We start from the raw sequence: 23,149 nt of genomic DNA, 5'->3' as shown, positions 1-23,149 counted from the left end.
CAAACCATAGTGTATATCAGGCCTGACCAACGAACAACATGCAAGGCAAATCCGGCAGGTAGCTTCAGTTTGTGCGGCCCGCGAAGAGCTTAAAGACTCTTCTTATATATGGACCTTACTTTCTGCACTATCTGTTGATGTTTGAACATTCCTACTTATTAGATCCTGAGAATTTTTAATTTTAACCTTTGAATATTCTTGATACAACAGGATTCCCATATAGATTTCACGGAAATTTCACACAATCCTAACTATCACCGAATCCGAAATATTGTCCTGAGACAATTTTTTTAAGAAGTGTATTACAAAATTATGAGAAGACTTTGCTATATTCTAGAGCATTAGTCCTGGTGGGATTCTAGCAGTATTCTAAGGAAAAATTTCACAGCATTCTCGCAAAATCCGGGCTTTCATTTTAAGAAAATCCTGGACAGGACTTTTAAAATAACACTAGATGAGATTCTGCCAAATTCCCATAAAAAATAATTGACAGAATTCGGAGAATGGTGTTTATGAAATCCTGGACATCATACTCACTCGGAAGTGTTCAGGACAGAATTTTTAGAAGTGTCTTGGGCTGTATTCTAGCGAATTCTTGACCACAATTCTCACAGAATCTTCGACAAAATCTTTTCAAGCTCTATCACTTTATTTGGATTTTACCAAAAATTTGTTCTAATAATTTGGCCCGTTTTCTGACGATGCCTTTGGAACAGTTATTTGTTTATTTGTTTATACTACATCAACAGGCAAGTAGTAGCCCCAATGATGTCTTGAAATATATGTATATGCAAACATTAACAACAAAGTACAGTGGCGTCAAAAACAACGTTATCAAGGACTTCCTGGAGAGTTTGAGAGTTGAAAAGAAATGGCAATTCAAATGGAGCTCACTGTAGAAAATTTCTTGTGCATTTTTTTTACTTTTCTTGAGCGGAACAGCATACCTAGCTTTACTTAGCATTGCATACCAATTGAAACAAAGTCTGCATTTCAACACATTTCTCATTTTTAGCATAAAACTAGAACTTACCTTGATCTTGATCTATTCTGACGTGTCGAACGGATCCATTCAGCTTGAACGTGAGGGAAAATATGTAGTGATCATCGGAACTATCCCGAACTAGGAAACTTCCGTCGGGTTCATTCGACAGGATCTTTTCGGCTCCTTCTGAGGATATGGGACCCCAATACCAGCCGCACTGAAATGAAGAGCGAAATAAATGGAAAATGCATAATACAAGCTTAGCAAGAAAGTAGCTACTCACATCTTTCACTTTATCAATGCTTGCCGTAAAATCCATGATATGCGCAGCCTCATCCTGTTTATGCGTTTCGTTCGAATCCTTTGCTTCTTCCAATGAAATACCGTTTGGTACAGTTGCTTTCTCCGCTGTAAATTTAATGGATTTAATTAGCTAGTTAGTTTGACACCCACTAAAGTTCCGCTATCTAACTGCATACCTGACATAGGCAGTGGTGGTAGTTTACGCGTCGATACACTGGACTTTTTGTAGTAATCATCTATCGATTTAGACTTGGTGCCGCAAACATTTTGTTTGGCATGACCGTCAAGAAATGATTTTTTGCCTCTTAAATATTGCTGATGTTTGCTGATGCGAAAAATGTTGCATAGCTTCTGCTTCAAGTTGAACGAAAAGTTATTCTTTTTGCTGTTGCACTCGCTAACTTTGCTGGAAATTGTGCGCCTCTTCTGGTCTCGTTCATGTTCTGCAGCGTATGACGACTGCGTTTTCTTGTTGATCACTTGCTTCCTATTGTTCGCTTCCTGTAGTACGGGTCCCTGCCTTCTCTTCAAATTAAATTCGTTTTTCTGAAATGGGACTGAAGAGAACAGAGTTTAAATTATTTCAAACAATGCAATTTTTGTCACGTTAAAAAAAGGAAATCAGTACGCAAAAAGCATTATGTGTCCCGATACAGCAAATGACCTATACCTAATGAATGAACCTAGATATGTAATAGGCTTACCTAAGTAGGTACCTTCCGCAGAAACGGTGCAGAATCGATTATCGACGTGACGTTCTGTAGTCCTTAAACTACTAGGTACCATGAACTGGCGCGTTGATGACGTCTATATTCATAGTGATCATCAAGCGATTCGCTGTAGTATAATGTTTGCGAGCAGAGGGCAGTGCGATATAACTTGACCCAAGTCCGAGGTTGGAAAACAGCGCACTTCGACGACGAAGTATTCACTGAAGCGCTGAGGCATGATATTACGAGCGTACTAGTTACTAGTTGCTGTTATATTACGAGCGTGTGATGCTTCCATGCCGAGAAAAGCCCTTCCTAGCGAGGACAAGCCGCTATTGTACTGGTAGTGCGAATCAATTACAAATCTTCTAGTGATTTGCCTTCCGGTTAGACGAAGATTGCAACGCGCACGCACAGAAGCACAAAGAGAAAACGCAGTGCAGCATTCAAAGAGGCAAAGTTAGTTATACACCCCAACCTCTTTTTACGACCGTAATCGGGGGGTCGTAAAAAAAATCGGTCGTAAAAAAATCAGGGTTATAATTATGTTTTTGAAAAATGCAACGTCTAGATGCGGAAATACTGATTCGAGATATTCAGCAAAGTTGAAGCATGGGTTGAGAACTTTCCAAAATGGCCATTCAAGTTTTCATATTTTGGTAATAGATGGCAACACTGCTCGATTGTTATCAAAAGAGCCAATTTTATGGGGGTGTGATATGAAAATACCAAAAATATTTAAAGATAACGATACCGAATGTTCACCAAAGTTGAAGGAAGTGTTGCGTGCCATACAGTCGGCCGAATCACAAGTCTTCATGTGGCTGGCAACACTGTTTAAAATGAATAAAGTAAAGATCAAAACCATAAAACTTGAGCGGAACAGAAAAATATAATGCTTAGCAACATAGCAATACTCTTCAACTGTAATTTAGTTTTTCATGCAGGGTTCAAAATTTTTTTCGTAGCTGGCAACACTGCTTAAGTGAAAATGCACCACCAGGCAGTACAAGTGTGCATGCAACTATTTTTTGCGGATATCTCAGGATCCTGACCACTTAGAAAGATGGTGTCTTCGGCAAAGTTGTTCAGTAGCTCAAGGACTATCATTATAAAAGCTATGAGATTCAAATTTTTGCCACCAGGAGGCGCTAGTTAGCATGAAACTTTTGTTTTGCGGATATCTCAGGATACTGACCACTTAGAAAGATGGCCTCTTCGGCAAAGTTGTTCAGTAGCTCATGGACTATCATTATAAAAGCTATGATATTCAAAATTTTGCCACCAGGCGGCGCTATTGAGCATAGAACTTTTGTTTTGCGGATAGCTCAGGATCCTGACCACTTAGAGAGATGGCGTATTCGACAAAGTTGCTCAGAGCTCAAGGACTATCATTATAAACGCTATGAGGTTCAAAATTTTGGCACCAGGTGGCGCTAGTGAGCATGAAACTTTTGTTTTGCGGATATCTCAGGATTCTGGCCACTTAGAAAGATGGCGCCTTCGGCAAAGTTGTTCAGTTGCTCAAACGCTATCATAATAAAAGTTATGAGATTCGAAATTTTGCCATCAGGCGGCGCTAGTGAGCATAGAATTTTTGTTTTCCGGATAGCTCAGGATCCTGGCCACTTAGAAAGATGGCGTCATCGGCAAAGTTGTTCAATAGCTCAAGGACTATCATTATTTTAGCCAAGAGATTCGAGATTTGGCCACCATGTGGCGCTAGTAAGCAAGAAACATTTGTTTTGCGGATATCTTAGGATCCTAGCCACTTAGAAAGATGGCGCCTTCGGCAAAGTTGTTCAGTAGCTCAAGCGCTACACTGAAAATAATCCACACGTTCGATTCTAATTATTTTCAACGTGGATCTGTCGTTTTGAATTGCAAGGTGAAATGACGTGTAAAACTTGTGATTCTGTGAAGGATTGACTTTGGTTCGATAGCAAAGTCTTTTACACATTTACCATGGCGATATCCATCACTAGTAGAACTAGTTTTCCTATCATGACAAGGACTCACATTTGCCGTTCACGCGTGACAAGACATGTTATATTTTGGTGAAACCGGGTGCCCGTAATGGGTGCCTGGAATCAGAAAATCAAGCAATCGCTAATAAATCCTACTGCAAAGTTTACGATAAATTGTAAATTTACGTGTTTTAAATTTGAATTTTGAGTCTCTAGCGACTGGTTTTACACCATCGTTTGATGAGATTCACAATTAGTGACAATTCACATGTGAAACACATTGATCCAGCTTGTAGAATGTTCTCAGTGTATCATTATAAAAGTTATGAGATTTATAATTTTGCCACCAGGCGGACCTAGTGAGCATGTTTTTTTGCGAATATCTCAGGATCCTGACCACTTAGAAAGATGGCGTCTTGGGCAAAGTTGTTCAGTAGTTCAAGCGCTATCATTATAAAAGCCATGAGATTGAAAATGTTGCCACCAAGTGGCGCTAGTGAGTATGAAATTTTTGTTTTGCGGATATCTCAGGATCCTGACCACTAAGAAAGATGGAGTCTTCGGTAAACTTGTTGGGTAGCTCAACTTTGCTCAAGACGCCAGGGATCCTGATATATCCGCAAAACAAAAGTTTCATGCTCACTAGCGCCGCCTGGTGGCAAAATTTTGAATCTTATAGCTTTTATAATGATAGTCCTTGAGTTGATGAACAACTTTGCTGTAGACGCCACCTTTTTGAATAGTCGTAATCCAGAGCTATCCGCAAAACAAAAATTCTATGCTTACTACAGGGCTGGTAGCAAAAATTGGTACCGAAAAAAGTTATTTTAGTGACCAGATTTGAGAAAAAAAGTGACTAAAAAGTGACTTTGGATTCTCGAAAAAGTGACTAAAATTGACTTGAAAATCCAACCGAAATCTGTTTTATTTCAATTCTAATATACTGTTTTACTATCAATATCCAATAGATTGGGAATATTCAATATGATCTTCTGCAGGTAGTAAGTCTAGTGGAGTACCATATTTGGAAATTTTTATTGTACTTTCAAAACTTTAAGATATTCCCAACAATTTTTCAAACAGAAAAGTTTACTTTTACATAAATATTCCTTTTTTAGCAAATTTTCAATCTTTTCAAAATGTTGTGTCTAAGTATCACCAAAGTATTTTATTTTGTAAATTTCAATACGATTTGGAAAATTAAAAAAAAAAAAATTTTGGTCGTTTCACATTTCCATCCAAACTCTCCTACCTAATAAGGTTAATATTTTATGTAATCAGATCAAGATTACGGAAAATGTTATACTTGCGCATTAATCAATATTTCAAATAAAAAATGATAATAGAAGATCGAATATGATTGAAATACTTCTCAAAACCGCGTCCTTCAAACGCCGGCTTAAAAAGAACAAATGGTTGATATAAGTGACATTGAAATTTTCCATCAGTAAGTTTAATGGGAGGTACGTTTGGCTGAATGGACATTTAGCATAAAGACGATAGGTTTAACAGGCTGTTCTTTTGAGTTATTCTTTTAAAGTAGTTAATAGCAATAATATTTCTTTTAAAGTAGTTAATAGCAATAATATTTCAATCAAAATTACTTGGACACTTTCATGATTCACTTGACATTGGGGGTTATAATTGGTCAAATTGGAATAAAAAATACTTCAATACCGCGCATATTATTGTCAAATATAAACTCTGTGGCATTCAAAAACCTCCTGCCGAAGTGAATAAAAAAAACCCAGAAAAGGACGCCCCACATTTCTTTGAAGAATGCATGCAAGATTTCATGAACGATTCAATGAAAACGATAAATTGACGATGAATTAATAGTCTAAAAAAACGAGTCTTTTTTACGTCATTTTTAAAAACAACTCGGTTTTACGCCGTTTTTTGAAACAACGCATTTTTTTTAGGCGGGACGTCGACCGACGTAAAAAAAACCTTAGGATATGCTCTAGCTTAGATCTATCCGGCCATTTTTAAAAGTTTGGTTTGCAAATAAAGTCTATTCTAGGATGCATGATAAGTTTTTACTCTCAAATAGAACATTAAATAATTATTCTTTGTTATTAATATCTGCGATAAAATAACTTAAATATAATCATTTGTTTTATTTATATGATGCAATGGCGTAGCCAGAAATTATTTGTAGGAATATCAGGAGTCTTGAGAAGAAAATAAAAAAAAAAAACACTAAAAATAATCTTCTTAAAACCCTCTTAAAACGTAGGTAAACGTTTCAAAACAGCTAAACTGTTCATATTGTTTATTGTAATACTAAATTATCTCAAATGCATATGCATAAAAACTGAACACCAAGAATGTAAAAAACATACTCCGGATAATCGAGTCTAAAATTCCGGATAATCAAGTCACCGAATAATCGAGTCTCCGGATATTCGAGTCCGACCTGCATTACAAGTTACTTGGAACTCAATGAAAGATTAACTTTTTTACAAGTTTTTTTTCACATGGAAACCATGAACCACTATTTTGATACCGACAAGAAGATGTTCTTAGCCTAAATTAAAAAAGGCCGGTGCATTATTTTCTCCCAAAAATTTAGCTCAAAATAGTTGAAAAAAGTGACTTTTTGACGTAAAAAGTGACTTTAGTTGAAATGGCTTCAAAAAAGAGACTTAAAAGTGACTGGCCTCAAAAAAGTGACCAAGTCACTAAAAAGTGACTCGCTACCAGCCTTGTCACTAGCGAGGTCTGGTGGCGGAATTTTGAATATCATAGCTTTTATAATGATAGCGCTTGAGCTACTGAACAACTTTGCCGAAGACGCCACCTTTCTGAATAGTCATAATCCAGAGCTATCCGCAAAACAAAAATTATGTGTTTACTAGCGCCGCCTGGTGGCGGAATTTCAAATCTCATAGCTTTTATAATGATAGTCCTTGAGCTACTGAACAACTCTGCCGAAGGCGCCATCTCTCTAAGTGGCCAGGATCCTGATATATCCGCAAAACAAAAGTTTCATGCTCATTAGCAGCGCCTGGTGGCAAAATTTTGAACCTCATAACGTTTATAATGATAGTCCTTGAGCTACTGAACAACTTTGCCGAAGAGGCCATCTTTCTAAGTGGCCAGGATCCTGAGCTATCCTGAAAACAAAAATTATATGCTCACTAGCGCTGCCTGGTGGTGGAATTTTGAATCTCATAGCTCTTATAATGATAGCGCTTGAGCTACTGAACAAATTTGCCGAAGGCGCCATCTCTCTAAGTGGCCAGGATCCTGAGATAACCGCAAAACAAAAGTTTCATGCTCACTAGCGCCGCCTGGTGCCAAAATTTTGAATCTCATAGCTTTTGTAATGATAGCGCTTGAGCTACTGAACAACTCTGCCGAAGGCTCCATCTCTCTAAGTGGCCAGGATCCTGAGATAACCGTAAAACAAAAGTTTCATGCTCACTAGCGCCGCCTGGTGCCAAAATTTTGAATCTCATAGCTTTTGTAATGATAGCGCTTGAGCTACTGAACAACTCTGCCGAAGGCTCCATCTCTCTAAGTGGCCAGGATCCTGAGCTATCCGCAAAACAAAAATTATATGCTCACTAGCGCCGCCTGGTGGCAAAATTTCGAATATCATAACTTTCATAATGATAGTCCTTGAGCTACTGAACAACTTTGCCGAAGAGGCCATCTTTCCAAATGGTTAGGATCCTGAGCTATCCCGCAAACAAATAATCTATGCTCACTAGCGCCGCCTGGTGGCCAAATCTCGAATCTCTTGGCCAGAATAATGATAGTCCTTGAGCTACTGAACAACTTTGCCGAAGACGCCATCTTTCTTAGTGGCCAGGAGCTACCCGCAAAACAAAAATTCTATGCTCACTAGCGCCGCATGGTGCCAAAATTTTGAATCTCATAACTTTTATAATGATAGTGCTTGAGCTACTGAACAACTTTGCCGAAGACGCCATCTTTCTAAGTGGCCAGGATCCTAAGATAATCGCAAAACAAAAGTGTCATGCTCACTAGCGCCGCCTGGTGGCAAAATTTTGAACCTCATAGCGTTTATAATGATGATCCTTGAGCTACTGAACAACTTTGTCGAAGACGCCATCTTTCTAAGTGGTCAGGATCCTGAGATATCCGCAAAACAAAATTTCTATGCTCACTAACGCCACCTACTGGCAGAATTCCGCAATTCAATGACCACCATATGGTAGCCCTTGAACTACTGAACAATTTTGCTGAACATCAAGATCCTCTAATTTGAATATTTTTTAAGATAATGATCATTTATAAAAACGGTCGTTAATCTGAATTTCGGTCGTAAAAAAGTGGTCGGAAAAAGAACCGTCGGTAAAATAACGGTCGTAAAAAGAGGTTGGAGTGTAAAAAAAATCAAACAGTCGGAAACGGGCATACTTTGATAGTCTATGCAAGAGTGCCAACGGGAGTTCGTGGCGTGACGCCTACAGAGCGGTAATGGGTAGGACCATGTACTCTTCCCACATCACCACACAAGTTCCCCAGCGCCGTTGGCGGCAGATGAGAAGATGTGGCGAGGGTGACGAACGAAAAACTTGCAGAAGTCATGAAATCATTCGCGTCAAATGAGGCACCGGGACCGGGAATCTTCCCCGATGTATGGAAGCAACTGAAATTGGTAGGTACCGTAAAATCGGGTGTAATTGATCAGAAGGGTGAAATTGATCATCGTATCACACGATTTTATTTATTCGTAATGGAGCACAAATATCAATGTAAGCTGTAGTAAATCAACGCTGTTTGTCGTAACTATTGTCAAATTGTGTGTTGTGAAGTTTAATGCGTTAAAAATTGTTTATTACTATGAATATAATGTAAAATTTCAAAATCATGCACGGTGCAGTATTGACAAAGATCTATGAACTTATATTTATAAGCAATGATTTGAACATGGTATAAACCTGAAAGTTTGTGAGGATGCTTGAGATATATCCCCAAACCAGTACCAATTAGCTCATATGGTTAAAATAATTGAATTTCTGTTAGATATCATTGAATTCCTTAGGAAGTTGCATACATTTAGGCGTTTTCCGCGTAATTCTTGAAATTTAACTATTCGTTATTTATATAAATATTGCATTGTTAAGAATTTGACAAGCATATTCGGATTCAGGGAGCTTAAATTTATCATGTAGAGTTGTTTTGAAAACTAACAATAATGGCATTGCCAAGTGATCAATTTCACCCCGAAATGAGATCCTCTGATTTTTTATTTTAGAGATATTTGTTAACACTAAAATGACATTTGTTAGAAAATTTCGGTACATAAGTCGATGAGGCTCACCTTCGTACTTGTTTTCCTGCATTTAGTTGTTTGGCATTGTTAACATCATAGAAAACAGACTAAAAAACCCGTGAAAAATGATCAATTTCACCCGAAATTACGGTACTACCAAAGGCGAGGAAACCATCAGTTGTCCCGTCGTACAGCTCAAGTGGCGCTAGTTCGAAAACCTTACTTTTGTGAGGGGAACTTTTATCTAGGTAACCTTGTGGACCCAGTTTTTTGCTATTTTCAGATACATGAAGGCCGCACGGGACGTCATCATAATCACCCTATTCATTTCATGCAAATCTCAAGAACCACCCCATATATAGATGCGAAAATGTATCACTATGATTCTATATATGTAGTGCACAACCCAAACAATTTTCAGCTTCATCGGTTTACTAAAACTCGAGATTTGCTTCCACAAAGTTTTGAAGATAATTGTTAGAGTGAGACAAAAGATAGGGAAAATAACACAGTCTCCCGCGTCGCCTGAAATGGCAAACTCGAGTGCCAGGCCTCGTGCGTACACTGCCCATGAAAAGGCTTTCTGCTGATTGTGGGCAGTGATGTAATAGTCATCACTGTAGTAGATAAAGGTTCCGTAATAAATATAAAAAAATGAAACATGTGTTATAAAAGTTTAGCGTGTCTAGCGTGTAGCGAAACATGCCATAAACGGAAATGCGATGACGTTGCGATAAATGACTTTGGTATAGTCTTTCTCAGCAGCGATCGTCTGAATGTGATTTCGGGCATAGATTGGGTTCGGTGGAAACGAATGCGTCGGCACGCTGCGCGATGAGCGGAAGCACGGACACGAAATTGTGAGTGTTCGACTTCGGGTGGTTAGCGGCGCCGAAATGGAAATGTGTAGCAAGCGACGCATGGGAGTGTGAGAAGGAAGGAGAGTGTATAAACTGGGACGGGAAGACAGTGGGCGCGCGCTAGAATAGAAACGAAGAGAAAACGAGAGCGTCGTCGGTACCCAGCAGCCAAGGTTTGAAACCGCTGCCATGATACGAAGCAGATCAGTCTACTGGAAAATGTTAGCGCGTGTTTTTTGTAGTGGGAGACTTTCAGTCTCAGAAATACTGTCACCGGATTGTTTAATCCGGTGTTCTTTGGTTTAAATAAACTAAGCGTCACGACAATGGCGTAGGTACGCTCCCGTAAGTATTTCGGCGATCTGGTGTGAAAATTGCGAGAACTTAAAAATAAAAATCTAAAAGTGGGAAAATAAAACACCGTTCCAATAAAATGGCGGATCTTGGCCCAAGCCACGTGCATTGCTTGGAGTTTTGTGGTTTCGATATTAATGCAGACAGTGAGCGTAAGAGTGCAGAAAAGAGGTTTGTGATAAAATTAATTTGTAAAGAGGGCAGAGAGAGCCACCGGGAGCGAGAGGTCTCCTAGAAACTAAAATGGAGCGAGAGGTCTCCTTGCAAAAAAAAATCTTGTTAAGACCGGAGCGCGAGGTCTCCGTGGTTTATTCTTTAATACCAAAGCGAGAGTTTTTCGGAAAAAAAGGAACACAAAATGCCAAGGCCATGGGTCTATGAAAAAAAAGAACACATGGAGCGAGAGGACTCCGAAGTAAAGTAAATGAAATTTTGTACATGCCTGAGTATTTCGGAAAAAAAGGAACATAAAATGCCAAGGCCATGGGTCTATGAAAAAAAGAACACATGGAGCGAGAGGACTCCGAAGTAAAGTAAATGAAATTTTGTACATGCCTGAGTAAGAAATGGCCAAGTAGGAAAAAATAGGAGCTTTGGATTGGATGAAATTTGGAATTAATTGGATTCGGATAGCATGATTTTGATTTTGATTTGATTTTGATTTGATTTGATTTGATTTTGATTTGATTTTGATTTGATTTTGATTTGATTTTGATTTGATTTTGATTTGATTTTGATTTGATTTTGATTTGATTTTGATTTGATTTTGATTTGATTTTGATTTGATTTTGATTTGATTTTGATTTGATTTTGATTTGATTTTGATTTGATTTTGATTTGATTTTGATTTGATTTTGATTTGATTTTGATTTGATTTTGATTTGATTTTGATTTGATTTTGATTTGATTTTGATTTGATTTTGATTTGATTTTGATTTGATTTTTGATTTGATTTGATTTGATTTGATTTTGATTTGATTTTGATTTGATTTTGATTTGATTTTGATTTGATTTTGATTTGATTTTGATTTGATTTTGATTTGATTTTGATTTTGATTTGATTTTGATTTGATTTTGATTTGATTTTGATTTGATTTTGATTTGATTTTGATTTGATTTTGATTTGATTTTGATTTGATTTTGATTTGATTTTGATTTGATTTTGATTTGATTTTGATTTGATTTTGATTTGATTTTGATTTGATTTTGATTTGATTTTGATTTGATTTTGATTTGATTTTGATTTGATTTTGATTTGATTTGATTTGATTTGATTTGATTTTGATTTGATTTTGATTTGATTTTGATTTGATTTTGATTTGATTTTGATTTGATTTTGATTGATTTTGATTTTGATTTGATTTTGATTTGATTTTGATTTGATTTTGATTTGATTTTGATTTGATTTTGATTTGATTTTGATTTGATTTTGATTTGATTTTGATTTGATTTTGATTTGATTTTGATTTGATTTTGATTTGATTTTGATTTGATTTTGATTTGATTTTGATTTGATTTTGATTTGATTTTGATTTGATTTTGATTTGATTTTGATTTGATTTTGATTTGATTTTGATTTGATTTTGATTTGATTTTGATTTGATTTTGATTTGATTTTGATTTGATTTTGATTTGATTTTGATTTGATTTTGATTTGATTTTGATTTGATTTTGATTTGATTTTGATTTGATTTTGATTTGATTTTGATTTGATTTTGATTTGATTTTGATTTGATTTTGATTTGATTTTGATTTGATTTTGATTTGATTTTGATTTGATTTTGATTTGATTTTGATTTGATTTTGATTTGATTTTGATTGATTTGATTTGATTTTGATTTGATTTTGATTTGATTTTGATTTGATTTTGATTTGATTTTGATTTGATTTTGATTTGATTTGATTTGATTTTGATTGATTTGATTTGATTTTGATTTGATTTTGATTTGATTTTGATTTGATTTTGATTTGATTTTGATTTGATTTTGATTTGATTTTGATTTGATTTTGATTTGATTTTGATTTGATTTTGATTTGATTTTGATTTGATTTTGATTTGATTTTGATTTGATTTTGATTTGATTTGATTGATTTTGATTTGATTTTGATTTGATTTGATTTTGATTTGATTTTGATTTGATTTTGATTTGATTTGATTTGATTTTGATTTGATTTTGATTGATTTGATTGATTTTGATTTGATTTTGATTTGAACGTAAATTGGAACGTAAATTGGAAACAAATATATTAAGCCTAACAAAAAAAACAAAGAGAGTAGAGGTGGGGAATATTGTAGTAGATAAAGGTTCCGTAATAAATATAAAAAAATGAAACATGTGTTATAAAAGTTTAGCGTGTCTAGCGTGTAGCGAAACATGCCATAAACGGAAATGCGATGACGTTGCGATAAATGACTTTGGTATAGTCTTTCTCAGCAGCGATCGTCTGAATGTGATTTCGGGCATAGATTGGGTTCGATGGAAACGAATGCGTCGGCACGCTGCGCGATGAGCGGAAGCACGGACACGAAATTGTGAGTGTTCGACTTCGGGTGGTTAGCGGCGCCGAAATGGAAATGTGTAGCAAGCGACGCATGGGAGTGTGAGAAGGAAGGAGAGTGTATAAACTGGGACGGGAAGACAGTGGGCGCGCGCTAGAATAGAAACGAAGAGAAAACGAGAGCGTCGTCGGTACCCAGCAGCCAAGGTTTGAAACCGCTGCCATGATACGAAGCAGATCAGTCTACTGGAAAATGTTAGCGCGGTTACACGTGTTTTTTTGTAGTGGGAGACTTTCAGTCTCAGAAATACTGTCACCGGATTGTTTAATCCGGTGTTCTTTGGTTTAAATAAACTAAGCGTCACGACAATCACATCATCTAGACCAGCTCAAATATCAATTTAAGAAGCTCCAGTCTGATGGAATGCTTAAGTAGTTCAAATCTTGGATCACTTATTATAGGAAATCGCTCAACCTTCATGGTATCTGCTACAGAAGAAGTGTTAGTCATAATACTCTGCTCGAACAGAATCAGTCACAAGTTGACGAATAGGCATGCATCAGATGATGAATCATTTGGGTTTATTCTACGAGTGGCGTGAGGTGAGAATTGTCGGTCTCGTATTGCGAGGTGACAATTCTCGACTGGAGTGAAGTGACTTTCCTTTTGATTTACATGGCGAGTCACTTCACTCGAGTCGACAATTGTCACCTCGCAATAAGAGACGGACAATTCTCACCTCACACCACTCGTAGAATAAGCCCAATTATCTGATCATCGCTACATCTCTACGCTACCATATGAATGTAAATTCACAGACTTAGCATTTTTTATACTCCACAAACTGGGAATTGGTTATGGCCAAATTCCATGGATTCTCTCCGTCCATTAGAAATCCTAGTGATTTGGATGTTTCCACTTCTGGTGAATTGGGACACAATTGTCCTTGCTTCGAGTGATCTCACAATTGCTTGTCACTTTTCGTATGTTCAAATTTCACTGTCGACTGCAAGGTCTGCCAAATTAACTATTAAGTTTAAACAGAATCATTTTCTGACTTGATTTAAACAAGCATTTTTTTTCATTACTTATCAACGTCCCCCATTAAACATTTGACAGTTCAACAGCCGACTAAATTGGTTGAAAAATCGGTCAATTGTTGCACCGACGCTTATGGAAGTTTAACACAGCGATCAACTGATTAATCGCTAGATTAAATCGGGTGACCGGGAAATCTGATGTTTAATAGGTTAATTTACTTGGATTTCACTTAAAATACCGCATTATCCACCTATTTAGTAAGCTTGCGTTGGCCCTGCCTATTAAATCGTGTGATATTCGGTTGATCCCTGTGTTAATCTTCCATAAGCGTCGGTGCAACAATCGACCGATTTTCAACCAACTTAGACGGCAGTTGAACTGTCAAATGTTTAATGGGATCACTCTGTAGCAGGTTCCCGGTGACCACAGTGACCAAGCCGAATCTCCAGGAGGGTTTCTGAAACTAGACATGTGTGCCTTTCATTTAAGCCTTCTTCTTCTTCTTTCTGGCGTTACGTCCCAACTGGGACAGAGCCTGCTTCTCAGCTTAGTGTTCTTATGAGCACTTCCACAGTTATTAACTGAGAGCTTACTTTGCCAATTGACCATTTTTGCATTCGTATATCGTGTGGCAAGCACGATGATACTCTATGCCCAGGGAAGTCGAGAAAATTTCCAACCCGAAAAGATCCTTGACCGGTGGGATTCGAACCCACGACCCTCAGCTTGGTCTTGTTGAATAGCTGCGCGTTTACCGCTACGGCTATCTGGGCCCCACAATTTAAGCCTAACAAAACTAAATTAGGTCAACACACTGATTTTTGCGAGCTGTTTTAATTTTCGGGTCGAAAACGATCCCTAAGTCACAATTTGTAACTTTTTTTATGGAAGCTCCCCTAGGGGTTTTTCAAAACTTTTGTTTCCGCGAAATCAAAATTTCCCACAAAAAAAATAATTGTCAGAAAATTTCAAATTGCTAGGTTATTTCAATCAAAAGTTACATTGATTTAAATTTTGAAATGGGTCGAAAAAGACCCAAGGTCCTTACCTGGGAGGGAGGCACCGATACTACACACGAAATATAAGACAACGTTATTTTGAACTGCAAGACAACTCCAGCTTGCCAACAACAATCAAGGCAGGCTTCGAGAAAATCGGTAGTTTGATTTTGTTGTGCACCTTCGATCTTTCCTGACAAACATGAAAAAAGGGCCACAGTTTTCTATGCACTTAATATTCATTTTCATTGGAAAAAGTAGAACGATGCGTTTTTCAATGCTTTATGTTCAATCAGATTAAATGGTGCTCACGTGACATTAGTTGCGTTATGTGCATGAATTGATTTTCATTCGATTTTTATCACTTTTGAAGAAATACGAAAATTTGTTTTAATCAGGAGTGTTTTGGAAAGCCCAAGCTAGACGATTCGTTTTCAGGACGCCGGGAGTTTGGTTTTCGGTTCGTGAGTTGTGCTGGACAGTGTTTTGGAAAGCCCAAACAAGACGCTTCGTTTTCGGGACGCCGGGAGTTTGGTTTTCGTTTCGCGTGTTGTGCTGGGCAGTGTTTTGAAAAGCCCAAGCAAGACGATTCGTTTTCGGGACGCCGGGAGTTTGGTTTTCGGTTCGCGAGTTGTGTTGGGCAGTGTTTTGGAAAGCCCAAACAAGACGCTTCGTTTTCGGGACGCCGGGAGTTTGGTTTTCGGTTTGCGAGTTGTGCTGGGCAGTGTTTTGGAAAGCCCAAGCTAGACGATTCGTTTTCAGGACGCCGGGAGTTTGGTTTTCGGTTCGTGAGTTGTGCTGGACAGTGTTTTGGAAAGCCCAAGCAAGACGCTTCGTTTTCGGGACGCCGGGAGTTGGGTTTTCGTTTCGCGTGTTGTGCTGGGCAGTGTTTTGAAAAGCCCAAGCAAGACGATTCGTTTTCGGGACGCCGGGAGTTTGGTTTTCGGTTCGCGAGTTGTGCTGGGCAGTGTTTTGGAAAGCCCAAACAAGACGCTTCGTTTTCGGGACGCCGGGAGTTTGGTTTTCGGTTTGCGTGTTGTGCTGGACAGTGTTTTGGAAAGCCCAAGCAAGACGGTTCGTTTTCGGGGCGCCGAGAAGTTTTGCTGTTCGCGCTGTGTGAGTGCGAAAAGATATTCGTGTTCAGTCGAGGATGGATTACCAACTGGTGAGCTCGTTTCATGCTTATGATAACACATTTTTTCATTAAAGCGTTACTTTTTTTGTAATATGCAATCAAACTTTGTATGGTTCGTCACTATAAGTGTCGGCATTATGCCTGTTTTATACAATTCTAATAAACATACAATTTTTGACATTTTTTAAAATATTTTTTGAATTGTTTGGCATTATGAATTTCGACGTTTATTTTAAAACTTCTACCAAAGACATTTCTTCTTGAGGCATAAATGTTGTAATTTTCAAACAAACTATGTATGGTTCGTCACTACATGTGTCGGCATTATTCCTGTTCCATATAATTTAAGATATACGCATATATTTTTCTCTTTTCGCCATTAATAAAAACTTCTTTTGAATGGTTCGACATTATAGATGTTGACGTTTATTTTAAATCTTCTACCGAAAACTTTTTGAGACAAAACTAAAAACTAGCTTTAAGTATAAATCGTGTTTTTCCTCCTTATCCATGGATCGCATCACCGACCAAAGGTGACTCCCAGATCTTTTCCTTCTTCACTAATAAACACCCTTCCCGTGGTGATTGTGGAGATGCAGAGGTATTCTCGGTCTCTAGAAGCAACAATCATTACACCCTAACATTCCTTCCCCATCCCAACTGACTGTAAGGACTTGGCCGGCGCCGTTATTGATCAATAATATTAGATCTGCTAAAATTGCACTCCGAGAGTAAGCGGAAACTCCCATCCCTTATTCATTTGGATCGCAGTGCAATTATTACCAGTTCCGATCAATCACGGAGTAGCAACCATTGACATGTACAGTCTATGCTATGCTATGCTATGCTATGCTATGCTAATACGAAAATTTGTTTTAATCAGTTACGCGCTTTTTTCATGTTAGTCCAATGTTTGAGATCTGGGCTCACAGTGACAGTTCGTGACAGCGGAATCTCGGCTCACTATGACGTACAGAAATTTTGTATTGGTTTCTCCCTCCCAGGTCCTTACTAAAGTTAAAACCAGATCACCAATCATCAATATCAACACAGATTCTTAAACTAGAAAAGTTTTTTGAGAACTTGTGAAAAATGGTACAAAAATACTGAGAAACAAAAAAGTTATCGCGATTTATTTTTTTTTTCTTGCGTTAAAAAATGATGCTGTTAGTAGAGGGGTTGTTATTGCATACTCTAAAAAAAGTGAATTAGATAGGCAATCCCCAAGCAATCAAAAGTTCGGATTTTACTTAAACAGTGAATTCAAAAGTTCACTTCTAGTAGATTTTTAGTTCCAAAGGAACTATATTGCTGAATAAGGGAAACATCACGGATACTAACAAAACTTGATTCTCCAAAAAGTAACTCATGAACTTATCAGCAACTAGAAAGTTCAGAACAAGTTCGAGTTCAACTTTTTCCGTACTTTATGGTAAACATCATTCTCTTTAAGCAACATAAATGAACTTTATGTGAACTGAAGTTCCGTTAATTACTTAAAAATAAGCTGCTTGTGCCAAAGCATACCATTTGATCTGAACTTTTGGTTGCATGAGACAAATCGACCGTTCGGCTCAATAACTGTTGAGATTCTGATGGATTTATATCCCGTTTCAACGTAAGGAGCGTTAAGCCAAATGGGTAGATTTGAGCTGATTTGAGAGAGAACGATCCATTTGACATAAGGTCGTTTGACATAAGATCTTCTGACATAACGGTCATTTTGCATAATGACCAATTGGCAAAACCAAAATTATATCTCTTCTATCAGAAGATACACGTCATGGATGAAAAAAGTGTTATGCCAATCGATCATTATGGTTAAGGTTCTCTATTCCAAAAAGTGTTATGCCAAATGACATTATTCCAAATGACTTTAAGCTAAGTGACCCAGACCCGCTTAAGGTGATAATAGAGTATGATGTTGAACTGAAATTATGCAAACCAATCATAATAGTAGTTTTAAATTTTCGGAGTTATCAAACTATTTATTTCGCAGAACTCTAGAGAACACTTCGGTAAACCACAAAGTTGCTTAAAATAATATATTTATTAAACATTCAAATTTAGGAAATGAATTTAAACAATATCTTGATTAATAAACCATAAAAACACAAACAATACATTTTATGTGTTTTCCGATTAAAATGACGTGCTTATAGAAACATTCAAAATACATACCTGGCTTACTAGACTTCGATTTGTGCAATACTGATTCAATGGTATACTGGTTTGTAATGTAGTCTATGGGGGCAGAGTATATATCCGAGTCAAGAGGAACATTGTAAAAATCTAATATTTTGTTGTCATCTAGGGCATCGTGCGACATAGCTTGTGTAATGAATATCGAGTCGTCAACTTTTTTGGTTGCCGAATCGCTTAATGAATTGTGTGAACTGGACAATCGTTTATGCAATGTGCTGGAATTCCGCTGCATTGTAGATACGTTACTTTTACTGGAAAGACTCCATAGTAACTGTTGGGATCCTTTACCCAAGCTCCATGTATTAGTTTTTATTGAGCATTCTTTGTCGTAGGAAAGAGCATGATCGCTTCTATTGCCAGACTGCTGTCCGCAGCAGCTAGAATCGCTTCCAAGTGTATGGGTATTCATCGTTTATTTGTCACAAATATGGCGATACGCGATTATCTAAGCTAAGATATCAATCGTGTATTTCCGTCATAAGTTCCTCGGTAATATGATCCCACTCAACATTGTGCACTGCAAGAGAAGAGAATATGTATACCTTCATTTAAAACTATTCTTGGCGTTTTTTTTTCAGAACAAATATTGAATGGGATACTTTAAGGAAGAACAAAAGTTTTTGTAAATTTTATTTCAAAACATAAAGTTGTATAAAAATTTTGTTCGGAAGATAGGGGTTTAAGATGAACATAAAGCATAAATTCTGGGACTAAACGAAAAAGTTCTTAAGGTGAATATTGAACGAAGCCGATCAAAAAAAAAAAACATTGAGAGCACATATCTGGAGAACAAAGCAGTCGTTTACGCTGAAAATTTAATAGATATATTTCACGGTATTTGAAAAAGTAAAAAATCCAACATAGTTATCGTCAAAAATTGTTTTGTATATAGAACATATATGTAAATGACACATTCCACGCACATCTACGCCAAGATATCAAAAATTCAAACTCTGAAATATTTCCAAAGCTATGCAGAACATGAAAGACAATATGTTAAATTGTATAAAAAAACATAAATTTGATTGAAAATACAGTAAAAAACATACCTGAAAAGTTATATAAAGTTTATATAATTTATTGGTGAGAAATTGAGACATTTAACAACATTTTTATAAAAGCCCTGTACCATAGTTTATCAAGTGTAATATGATTGTCTTATCCGTTAACTAGAAGGGTATTAGATGCATTGTAATGTGTGGGTTTATTTTTTTCAAGCGAATTTTGGTTCTTTGAAAACGTATTTTTTCAAATAGCCACATTATTATGGTGTCGCGTAACGAAAATTGCCTTATTTTTGACATTGTAAAATAAATACTTCTTATAGAACTCTTATATTTTGGATTCTCTTCCTACTCGTTAAGATACGTGTTTCCATAAAAAAAGATTCAGAATCGGACCATTCTTCGAAAAGTTACAATAGGTGCAAAATTATGATGTCGCGTTACGTTAATTTTAACCGTAAATTTTCAGGATGGAACTAAAAATTTCAAAATACTCGTTCTCAGCAATGCTACAACGATACTCGAAATTTTTGATTTTTAGTAGATGGAAATAGTTATACTAGCTTTCAGCGTTGGTGACACCCCGCTGAAACCCTCCCCGTTTTTTGTGAGATGTGGGTATGTCTGTTTTCTCTTGTTTTTCACTAAAATCTGATCAAGTAGCTCTGTTTTTTTTAATGAGCTCGTTGGCTAGTGATCCAAATCATATCAGACAGGTGCCGTTTAGTGCAGGAATAGTCTCTTACATGTTATTGAATACTTGGCTTCGATGGTAAACAACGTTGTTCTCCAGTGGATAATCCGGAGTATCCGTAAAAATGGTAAATTCATAAAAATAATTCAAGACAGTTTTTTTCTTGCAAACTCATCAGAATTCCTTATAAAACGCAATAGATTATTCGAATTGTTTATGGACCTAGCTGCCCATAAAAGCATAACTGTCCCATATGGAATTAGTAGGAATTGAGAAAAAAGCGTTCAAAGTTTGAAGTTTGTCTTCTCATACAAATTTTCATAATTTTCTAGTAATTTTTTGCATGTTATATTCATTTGGAACCGCACAATTAACTCATTTTGCTTCTATTGATCAACCAAAAATATAAACTTAAACACAATTCACGTTTTGCAGTTGCTATTTGGATTGATAGTTCATATAGAGACTGTTATGCCTTTATTTTTCAATATGGGACTGCACCAACTTCATATTTTCCCGCAACATTTTCAAACAAAGTGTGTAAATTTTTGTATGCAGCGTAAAGTATATGTTAAAACATGAATGTTGTGATGAAAAAAGAAGTTAGTTCAAAAATCCATATGGGACAGTTATGCTTTTATGGGCAGCTAGGTGGTTACAATAATGGCCTCTGGAAGATTCGGAACATCCGTAAAAATGGACATTTCGTGAAAATCATCCTAGAGTACTGCGCTTTTTTCAAAACATCAGAAATCAATTACTAAACATAACGGATGATTGGGATTGTTCTTAGATATAGGTGGCCACTATAAAGCTCTTAAGAGGATCTGGAGCAACCGTAAAATGACCATTATCTCGTAAAAATCACGTAGTTTTTTTTTTTCAATTCTTCTGGATGTCTTGTCATGACATTTGTCTATGTTGATATTCATCCTTTACGTTGTATAATAATGAGTTTGATTAATTTTGCAATAATCTTCGGTGATCAAGGTGGTCTTCAATTTCAATACAAATTATACTTCTTCTTCCTGGCGTTACGTCCTCACTGGGACAGAGCCTGCTTCTAAGTTTAGTATTTTTATGAGCACTTCCAAAGTTATTAACTGAGAGCTTTCTTTGCCAAAGTTGCAATTTTCACATTCGTATATCGTGTGGCAGGTGCGATTCTACTCTATGCCCAGGGAAGTCAAGGAAATTTCCTTTACGAAAAGATCTAAGGAAGGCCCCTAATTATATGTGTATTACACATTTTATATGTTCTATAATTATGATTTTTTGCGTGTCTAGGATGATTTTTACGATCAGTTTTGCAGATCTTCCAAAGGGAGTTGTAGTGGTCCATGGGCAGTCCCGATTGGATGATTTTATAAATTGATAATTTTTATGAATATTGCGGATTTTCCACTGATCCAGGTTGTTTACCATTAAAGCCAAGCAGTCCCCAACATGTGTGAGGCTATCTTTTCGCTGACCAGCACCTTTAGCACCTTTCTGATAATATTTGGGTCGCTTCATGAAACCAGACCTAAAACCAGAGCTATTTGATTAGCTATGTGCAAAAAAGAAAAAAAGAAACATATTTACCGCCCACAAAAACGTGGAAGGTTTCAGAAGCATTGCGCCAACGCTTAAATCTGGTACAACTATTTCTTTTCAATGAAAGCTCAAACAATCGGTTGAATAATTGAGGAGTTGAATTTTATGAATTAAAATGTCTTCACAGTTTCGCCTAATAATCTGATTTAATAACTCTTCTTTGCGGAAGAATTCCATGATATTCAGATCACTATTTTGAGACCATAAACGTCTTTAACAATTTTGCTAAAACATGATCCTCAAAATACTACATGGTTACGTTGAAATATTATTGGCCCAAAATCTGGTTCAATTACACCCCTGTGCCGCAAAATTCTATATCCTGCAGAGCACCATTAGTAAATCATAAACACCTGCACACGCTATATCTGAACTAGCAGATTATAAAAATATAATTTACATCGGATATTTTCATCATCTTCAAAAAAGATCAAAGGAACGGTTAAAAAATTTAACCCAAAAAAAAGTGCAATTACCCCACTGTACAGCAGCTCTACATATTTTTCGTTTTTCGTTTTTAGGAGCTTTTATGGTCTTCTGCAAATTTCGGAAGCAATATTCTTAAAATAATTTATTGAATATTTTTAATAACTTTACTCATTTTTCAAATCCATTAAGGTGATTATAAAACGAAGCCAAACTTTGAATTTTCAACAAGACGAGAGAATCTGACAACAGTTCGCGTTGAAAATCAATCAAATTGCTCGCTTGCTGGTGGTGACTAATGGGATAGATTTTCAACGCTGTTTGGTTCTCAAGTCTTGTGCTCTTGAAAATTTGAGGTGTTGCTTCGTTCTATAATAACCTTAACTCCACTGTGTTATTGTATTTCGGATAGTTCCGACAATCATAAACGCCTACTTGTCGACTTTACCGAAAGCATACTTTTGAAAGTACATCGTTGGAAGGTTTACAAAATTTTATTTCACAATCAAATTCAATCATTCTAACATGTGTCAAAACTCAAGATTATTCGCGCCGCCATCCGAAAGCACTGTACCGGAAACATTCTTAAAAAATCACACAAACATCTAAATATTATTGCAAAGAATTTAGTCAAATGTATATGGTGACCACAATGTCGTGCTTTGTCAAAGCGTAGATGGCGCTACGCTTTGACAAAGCACGACATTCTCAAAAGGTTTCACAGATACATTAAATTAATTTTAACCAGTATCGGATCAAATTACTCCAATGTGAGGCAGAACGTCGGATGTATTAAACAAATAACAATACTAGATATACATTTTTTCCGAAACCTGAAAGCAATACTACCGATTTTGTCAATAAAAATAAAAAATGCTTTTGCGTAACGCGACACCATTTGCAGAACACTGTTGGGAGATAAACGTAACGCGGCGCTCATAAAATGAAATCAATGATTTCTGCAATTATTCAATATTTCCTTCCAGTTTGAAGTCACGCTCTGATTCTTATCATTACATAGAATGATTGCCTAGAACAAACCCGGATTGTAAAAATTATAGCAGAGCAGATATAGGCAGATATAGAGTGATGTTTAAAAAAGTGCATTTCAGCGATGGTG

General features: G+C 36.6%; 1 protein-coding gene across 3 annotated transcripts in view; it reads right to left on the bottom strand.

Moving 5' to 3' along the window:
* Nucleotides 1-23,149, bottom strand: part of LOC5568536 (suppressor of cytokine signaling 7) — a 57,078-nt gene that overhangs the window by 13,731 nt on the left and 20,198 nt on the right. Inside the window, exons 2-5 of one of the 3 annotated variants that reach the window (XM_021852030.1) lie at nucleotides 18,286-18,826; nucleotides 1,465-1,845; nucleotides 1,269-1,393; nucleotides 1,034-1,202 (exon numbers count right to left, since the gene is read on the bottom strand). In XM_021852030.1, the coding sequence (XP_021707722.1) occupies nucleotides 1,034-1,202; nucleotides 1,269-1,393; nucleotides 1,465-1,845; nucleotides 18,286-18,718 (1,108 nt within the window). In that variant the 5' untranslated portion in view covers nucleotides 18,719-18,826. Of the gene's footprint in view, nucleotides 1-1,033; nucleotides 1,203-1,268; nucleotides 1,394-1,464; nucleotides 1,846-1,992; nucleotides 2,033-18,285; nucleotides 18,827-23,149 lie in introns of those variants that run through there. The other 2 variants (XM_021852039.1, XM_021852035.1) reach the window with 2 other exon arrangements.

Source organism: Aedes aegypti, chromosome 1 (assembly GCF_002204515.2).
Source record: "Aedes aegypti strain LVP_AGWG chromosome 1, AaegL5.0 Primary Assembly, whole genome shotgun sequence".
NCBI classification, from domain to species: domain Eukaryota; kingdom Metazoa; phylum Arthropoda; class Insecta; order Diptera; family Culicidae; genus Aedes; species Aedes aegypti.
This window is presented reverse-complemented; position numbering and strand designations above follow the sequence as displayed.